The sequence below is a fragment of the Lipotes vexillifer genome, unplaced genomic scaffold (genome assembly GCF_000442215.2).
Source record: "Lipotes vexillifer unplaced genomic scaffold, Lipotes_vexillifer_v1.1 scaffold1691, whole genome shotgun sequence".
Lineage (NCBI taxonomy): Eukaryota > Metazoa > Chordata > Mammalia > Artiodactyla > Lipotidae > Lipotes > Lipotes vexillifer.
This window is the reverse complement of record NW_006789046.1, coordinates 1,248,412-1,256,397: the sequence shown is the minus strand read 5'-3', so window position 1 is coordinate 1,256,397 and position 7,986 is coordinate 1,248,412. Positions and strand designations below refer to the sequence as shown.

General features: G+C 59.2%; 1 protein-coding gene across 2 annotated transcripts in view; it reads left to right on the top strand.

The window, feature by feature from the left end:
* The window catches only part of RPTOR (regulatory associated protein of MTOR complex 1), a 353,659-nt gene extending 351,882 nt beyond the window's left edge, over window positions 1-1,777 (top strand). For both annotated transcript variants that reach the window (XM_007462338.1, XM_007462339.1), the window contains 3 exons: window positions 543-659; window positions 919-1,048; window positions 1,709-1,777. In XM_007462338.1, coding sequence (XP_007462400.1) covers window positions 543-659; window positions 919-1,048; window positions 1,709-1,777 — 316 coding nt within the window. The remainder of the gene's footprint in view (window positions 1-542; window positions 660-918; window positions 1,049-1,708) is intronic.
* Window positions 1,778-7,986: the final 6,209 nt, after the last annotated feature.

Here is a 7,986-nt window from a genome sequence, read left to right as displayed (position 1 = left end):
CCTGCTGCCCGGTAAACCCTGTGCTGAGAGCAGCGCATATTTATTTGCCCACTAAAAGGACAGAAAATGTAATTTACTGTCACAAAGCCACCATTTCTTCAAAGAGATGCTCTTCCCTTGTTTGTAATGTGAGAACAGAACATAGCTCTCAAAACGATGTCCGCCAGGCCCAGGGCAGGGAAGAGGTGGCCTACTGTCCTCACCTCCCGCCCGTCGCCGCATCCCCAGCTGCACAAAATCTAATCTCCGGCTGGAAATGAACAAATAACTCACAGCCTCCCCCGTGTCTTTGCTCACCGCTGCTTCGCGCCTCGGCAGCTGGGCCCTTCCTGGCTCTGGGGAGGGGTCCAAGGGGCTCGGCGGCAGGCCTGGCTGCCAGGGTCGGTGGGGTGGGCCCATGTGCCATCCAGGGGCCCCCCTGGACGCTCGGAGGGTCCAGGGGGCCATGGCCTTGAGCTGCACGTGTGGACGGCCCCTGACCACACATGGCCCGTCCTGGGGCCGGTAGGCCCGCCCGGCGTCACCACAGCACCTCTCGGCAGCGCCAACGGGGACGTGCGCTTCTTCGACCCTCGGATGCCGGAGTCCGTGAACGTCCTGCAGATCATTAAGGGGCTGACGGCCCTCGACATCCACCCCCAGGCAAACCTGATCGCGTGGTAGGTGCCGGCCCTCTTCTCTCTCCCCGCCCTGCCTGACCAACGCCCGGGGCCCTGTGTGAACAGCAGGCACTACTGCCCGCCCCACACCTGTGGAGGAGAGCTGGGCGGAGGGACTGAGTGCGCGGCCCCTTTGCTGCTCCTCGCCTGCCTGGCCTCCCGGCCCAAGTCCTCTCGTGGGGGCGACCAGAGAGGAGCCCCATCTCCTTGTGGACACGCCCGCCTCCCCACGCTGACTGCCAGGCCTTCTCGTGTGCAGTGGCTCCATGAACCAGTTCACCGCCATCTACAATGGCAGCGGAGAGCTGATCAACCACATCAAGTACTACGACGGCTTCATGGGCCAGCGGGTCGGCGCCATCAGCTGCCTGGCTTTCCACCCACACTGGGTCTGTGTCCCCGCGGGAGGCGAGGGGGGGGCGGGAGGCGAGCAGCAGCAGCAGCGGGAGGGGTGCTGCAGCCAGGCCCCGCCCCACACCACAGTGTGGCCCAGGGCCTCCAGGGGCCGTAGCCCCCAGACTGCACTCGCTGTAGAAGCAGCACCAAATTCCCTGTCAATCAAAGCAGATGGGAAGTAGCCCCGCCCTCTCTGGCCCCTGCAGCCCCTACACAGACCCCAGGCCTGGAGAAACCTCCCCCTGTAAAGCCCACCCGGGTAGGAGCAGCCCAGACCCCTGTGACCCGGCTGACAGCGCCGTCCTTCGTTACAGTCGGCTGCGTGGTTGGGGGCTGCTGTGTTTTTTTAATTAGGATTCTGCCAACCTGCCTTCATGCAGCGTGAGGCTCCCTGGGAGCCTGGCGTGTGGCTCTCTGCCTAAACGCACGACATCAGGCTCCCAGAGCTGCCCCTGGGAGGCCATCCTGAAAAAAAAGTGTGGGAGGCATGGGGAATGTGCGGATTCCCTGTGACAGGGAGATGATGCATCTCTGCAGAAGCCGCAGCCGATGGGCCCTCGTTCCCGCGCCTACCTCGTGGGCGGAGTTGGGGTGTCAAGGCCCGGCCGGCACCCCCCGGATGCTCACTGCCTGCTCTCTGCTCCCTCCTGCAGCCTCACCTGGCCGTGGGCAGCAACGACTACTACATTTCCGTGTACTCGGTGGAGAAGCGTGTCAGATAGCGGCCCCTCCCCACAGGCCGCCATGTACATAGTGGACCCACCGCGCTGCCCTGAGCACCTGCCTGACCTGGCTGCTCAGGGCTCAAGAGGGCCCGCACTGTCTGTCTGTCTGTCTTCGCTGTCACGCCCAGGAGCCCAGAGAAGGGGGCTCTGCTGGAGTCCTCGGTGTGATGGTTGCTGCTCTAATGAAACACAGCTCCTGGCCTGAGGACACAGTAGCTGTACATCCCAGTCCCCTTCCTGTCCTGTTTTCTTCTGAGGTTTTTAAGGGGGAAACACTTGTTTTGTTTTCCGAGTGATGCAAACATTAGTCCACAAAGGCTCCAGACGGAAGCCAGCCTCCCGGGACTGCGCACCGCGCCCTCTCCCCACCCCCCGCCCCGGTGTCCTCCTGGGGATGGTCTGAGCGCACTGGATGAGCTTGAGATGGAGTGAAGGACAGATGGAGGCGGCCTGCCACCCACTGGGTCCTCACCCCCGGCCCATCCGGCCAAACGGCGAGGCCGAGCGTGCCCCTCCCCACACAGCCACCCTCCCCGCAGGCAGGACTTCCGTCTGAGTGTCAGCTGTTCTTGCTGCAGGTCTGTCAGCAGGAGGGGCCCTGGTTTGGAAGGAGAGACAGGTCCCTTGGGCCACAGAGCTTGTTTCTCTCAAGTGCTGCTCTTCCCCAGCAGGTGTGGGAACTGTGGCCTCCCCACCTGCACCCCACACGCATCACGCGAGCACACATGGAGGGGTCACCAAGCCCCAAGAGTATCGGGGTGAACGGTGCCGCCCCAGCCCTCTGTCCCCACACAAAGAGGTGCAGCTCACACTTGCGAGGGACACGGGAGAGCTCCCGGGAGGGCAGCAGCTTCGCATGTGTCCATGCACACGCGTCTGTGACGGGGCGCTGAGCAGCCACACCTGGAACACGAGACACAGCCACAATGATATTCTGAAAAGCATTTTTTCCATTTTCCTTGGGAATCAGGATTATTCAGAAATAGAGGGATGAGCTGGCGTAGCAACTTCTGCCGATAATAGGCCAATAACAGTGAGAATGTGAGGGAGCGCCATGCTGTGGACGTGGGTGGGCTTGGTGGGGCGCAGGGCTGGGCAAGGGGAACAGCCCTTCTGCGGCCCATAGGCCATGCCTGCTCCCCCGAGAAAGTTCCAGGACAGCGTCCGCCATGTTCTGGGCAAGCGAGCAGCGTGGGGTCGGGGAGACCGCAGAAAGCTCAGCTCCCCCGTACACAGCCGGTCACCTCCACCCGGCGCTCCAGACGGCGACTTGGGAACCTTCCAGAAGCTGAGCTCCACCCACAGATGCAGAGTTGACTACCCACAGCCAATTCACGGAGCGGTTCCACTCCAGATTTTGAGCTCATATGCGGTTCTGTTTGTTTTGAGACAAAACCATCCCCTGGCCAAGTGCAGAGGCCCCGCAGAGGGGCTGTCTTCACAGGTCTGATGCGAAAATTCAATCATGAAGTTACAGAGTCTCGAGAGAGCGTGACCTAAGGGTTCATTTATCTCTATTTATTTTACCAAAATGAGAATTGAAAGACTTTGATGAAACATGGAATTGTAATACGAGAGTAAGAGCGATAAACTGTTAATAAAAGATAAATATGCAGAGGGTTGGCTGGAGGCTCTGTCTTTTAAGGCAAGTCCTCTGTGCCCTCGGGGACTCCAGGCACCAAGCAGGTGGTTCTCGGCCCTCGTTCCCCTTAGGCACAGCCCCAGCCCTGTGGCTTGGACAGTTGGTCCAAGAAAAGGCACTAAATGTGGGGTCACCCCACTCTACCTGTGAGCCCAGAGGCTCCCAGAGGGATTACTGCTGCCACTTCTTGTGTCTCTTTTATTTACCACCTGCAGTTAGAGGCCAGGAGGCTGCGTCCGCTCTATTCTGGGCATCTGCCTTCCCACGCCCATCCCATGGCTCGGGGACCGCAACTCCACCCTCAGCCAGCATCCCCTCTGACCCCAGCCTAAAAGGTCCTCCGCTGTCAGCACATGACTCCTCAGGCCCACCTGGTGGTCCAGGGTCGTCTCCCCTTTGGGGGCTGGAATGTCATCTCCTGCAGGGCCCCCCTGCTCCAAATGGCTCCTGATTCTAGATGGGACCCTGTGGCTCCGCAGGCCCTGCCGTCCCTGGACACTTCCTGAGGTTGGGTGGGGATGTTCCCACAGACGCGGTCAACAGGCCCGTGGGGTCCCGGCCCCTCAAGTGCACCTCACATCTCAGGGGTCCCACTGAGATGTGGGTCTCACTGGAGGCAGCTTGGGCACTGGCTCTTGCTGCCACCATGACAGGAAATGGGGTCCAGGCGTTAAGTAACTCACCCAAAGCCACACCCATTGGGTGGTGGCAGGAACCTGCATCCCAGCCAGGCATCCTGACCTCAAGGCCTGGAGAAAGACCTTCGCTCCGCAGAGGGGTTGTGGTGGGCGGGGAGGCAGGTAGCATCGGGTACCAGCCATGTACAGTGGCGCTGAAGGGGCGACCGGAAGTGAACGGGGTTTACTAGGCTAGACGGGGCCGACCTGACCAAAGACGGGTGGGTCCCAGGGGAGACCAGGTAGGCTGTGACAAGGGACTCAGTTGCCGGGGGCACAGGGGGAAGAAAGGGGCCAGGACTTGGGAAGGAGGCGGGCCACCCGGCCCCTGGTCCCAGACCAATGAAGCCCCCATGTCAGCCCCCATGACTGCTGTAGCAAATCACTCCAAACATGTTAGCCAGGACAGACTTACCCTCCCAATCCTGGAGAGCCCCACACCGGACCTAAAACCAGGAGTCAGCAAGGTTCCTTCCGGAGCTTCCAGGGGAGAATCCCTCTTCCCCCCTTTCCAGCTTCTAGAATCTGCCCTCATCCCTTGGCTTGTGGCCCCTTCCTCCTCCTTCAGAGCCGGCAGTGCTGGTGAAGTCTTTCTCATAGGGCATCACTCTGACTCAGATTCTGCCCCCCTCACTCTTTCAAGGACCCTGTGATGACACGGCCCCACAGGATAATCCAGGACAATCTCCCCACATGAGTCACCGATTGGCAACCTTAATCCCCTTTGCCACGTGACCTAACAAGGTCCCAGCTCCCAGGATTAGGATGTGGGCCCCTTTGGGAGACTTTATTCTGCTGACCACTCTCTCTGTCTGCAAGTCCCCCACCAAGCAGAGCCCCCAAAGGCCGAGGGGCGGGGGCTGGCCAAGAGGAGGTGGGTGGACGCTGAGATGGGAAGGAAGACGTCGATCCCTGTTCTCAGTGCCAGGAGAGGACTGGGGAAGGGCATCGGGCCATGGCCCCTGCTCTCCAGAGCCATCCGTGCAGGGCCAGCTGCCCCCACGTCCCTGGGGAGGCCCCCAGGCCTGGCGCATGAGGGAGGCTGCCGGGAATTGGGTGGATTCCCCAGCACAGCGCCTGCTCCAAGGTGGGGAGGGGAGCTGTTGCCATGGAAACCCGGGGTCTGAGCAGCTGGAACTCCTGAATTAAATTATGGTTTGTTTTAAACAAGAAGGATAACCAGCATTTACTCAGCTGCACGCGGCACGCTTCAGTGGAGAGAGTAATATTTTTCCCATTAGCATCAGTTATTCTGTCACCAGCACTTGAGTACAAATCAAGTGCTCATAAAAATGAAAGATGGGCACGTGGAAGGAGCTACCACAGGAGGGCGCCAGGCCAGGCCCAGGCCCACACCTTCCACTCGGCCCCGCACAGCCGCTGTGAAGGGGCCGGAAAAGAGAGCCCAGCTGCACCAAGTGACCAGCCAGTGTCGGCCCGCAGGCCAGGAGCCAGGGACGACTGTACGGGGCAGCTGTGCAGAGACAGCCATCCAGCCGAGGAGAGAGTGGACAGGGAAGTGGCGTCTCATGAGGTCATCCAGCTCAGCAAGGCTCTGCTCTGTGGGTCACTGGAACCAGGAAGGTCCCTCCTGGCTCAGCAGCTTTCGGCACAGGACCACCTGAGACGGGGCCGCAGGCTGGTCCTCCTGCCGGTGCTGATGCTGTGCTTCCACACACAGGAGGGGCCAAGAATTCCCGGCAAAGACATGTTCCCCGCGGCCGACACACAGACACACATGCGCGTGCAGGCGAGCGGTGGTGATTCCAGGCTCAGGATGTAGGGCCGGCAGAGGGAGTTTGGGAGAAGGTGATAACTGACAAGGGCTGGGGGTGCCATGAGGCTGGCCGGCCACTATCTTGTTCCTGGAATTTCTGCAGGTGCTCCTCTGGGAAGGGGTCAGAGGGGTTGACCTCTCAAGTTTTTTCTGTTTCTCAGGTTCAGTTGCACAATCTCGTTGGAGGCCCATGTGCCCACAAAAGTGGCCAGTGCCTCACAGCCTGGGGCAGGTGAAGATGGGGTACGACCAGAACAGGTGAAGGAAGAGGGGGACCAGAGGGAGGATGGCAGCCGGTATGTGCCCAGTTGTGTCCTCTAAACTCAGGCTGAAGTCTGAACCCCCCTAACTCGCTGCAGCCCTGCCCCAGTGCCCCGTCTGGAGGGGCCAATTCGGCACAGCCCCTGCCATGTGCTGGACAGGGAGGACAGTGGCTCTTGGTGGGTGGGGACAGGGACTCTGGTGAAAGCATGGGGTGCAGGCACGGACAAGGTGGCTCTGAGCCCAAGTCTCATAGGACCAGAAGCAAGTAGGGGAGGATGTGGGAGACCCAGGCTGGGTGGGGAGGGCAGAGGCCCCTCCCGAGCCCTGTGGTCCCGGCAGGTGGCCCGGCCTCGAGGGTCAGGATGGTGGGGCTTCGGGGAGAGATTGAATTGGGCCGTTGTCAGCCCCTGGGCTAGTTGGTTTCCACCAATTTCTCCTCAGCAGCATCAGGTGGAAGAGACACCCTGGCAGGTTGATTGCAGCCCCTGGATCTGCGTCTTGGAGCAAAGTCTCCTTTGCCTCCACCTGGTGGGGCCGGGACTTTTTCCGATGGTGGGAGGTGGGCTTCATGTCCCCACCCCTCTCCCTGGCCAGCAGGCACACCCTGAGACACCCACCCACCCACCAGCCCCCCGGCCCGCAGGGCTGATGTGCAGGGAGGGACCCAGGGGCCAGCACAGGAAGCCACAGCCCCATGTCCACACACAGCCTGAAAGTGTGCAGCTGGGACAAGTGGCTGAGGATCAGAAATCCGGGTGAGGCATCTGATACACCGACCCAGACGTTGCTGCTGTGTGAAGGAGGAGAGGCCGTGAAAGAGGAGCTGAGGGGACAAGCCACTGCCTGAGTGTGGGGCAGACACCCGGGGGGCACAGGTTCTAGTCCAGCAGAGCCTGCCCAGTGCCTCTCCACACAGGAGACAAGACAGGGGAGCTCCCAGAGAGGCCCCCCAACTGTGGGGGAGGGACTGGGGTGAGGAGGGAGGGGCCCGGTCCAGAGCTTATCACCAGCACCCACTGTGCCCTGCCCTGCAGGAGGAGTGGCCTGGGGGCTGTGCTGTGAGAGAGCCCAGCCACACTGGACACAAGCTCTAGTTCCACAGGGAAGGTGGCAGCCGCCAGCAACAAGCACCACCAAAGCCCAGGCAGAACCACATGGAGTTCCCTATGGGCAACTGATTCTCAAAAAGGGTGACAAAACCATTCATTGGGGAAAGAAGAGTCTTTTAATAAATGGTGCCGGGACAACTGAATATTCACACACAAAAGGTGGGCCCTTACCTCACACCATATTCGAAAACTAACTCATAATGGATCAATGACGTAAATATAGGAGCTAAAACTATAAAACTCCTAAGAAAAAAACATAGGGGTAAATTTTCATGACCTTGAGTTTGGCAGTGGATTCTTAGATTTGACACCAGAAGCACAACACAAAAACTAGATAAACTGGACTTCATATAAGTGAAACAATTTCATGCATCAAGAATGTGAAAAAAAAAACCTACAGAGAAAATGTTTGCAAATCATATATCTGATAAGGGTTTAATATCCAGAACGCATAAAGAGCTCTCACAACTCACAAGCTGAAAAACAAACAACTCAATTCAAAACTGGGCAAAGGACTTGAACAGACATTTCTCCAAAGCAGATGTGTTATGGAACTAAACTTGGTTCTGTTGCCCACACACAGTAAAGCCAATCTATTGACACCAGATTGTGGTGAAGGAAAGCGCAGCACTGATTGTAGGCACTAAGCAAAGAGTCCAGGCAGCTAGTGCTTAAAAGGCCCAAACTCCCTGAAGGCTTTCAGGGTAAAGTTTTTAAAGACTGGGCAGGGGGGGGGG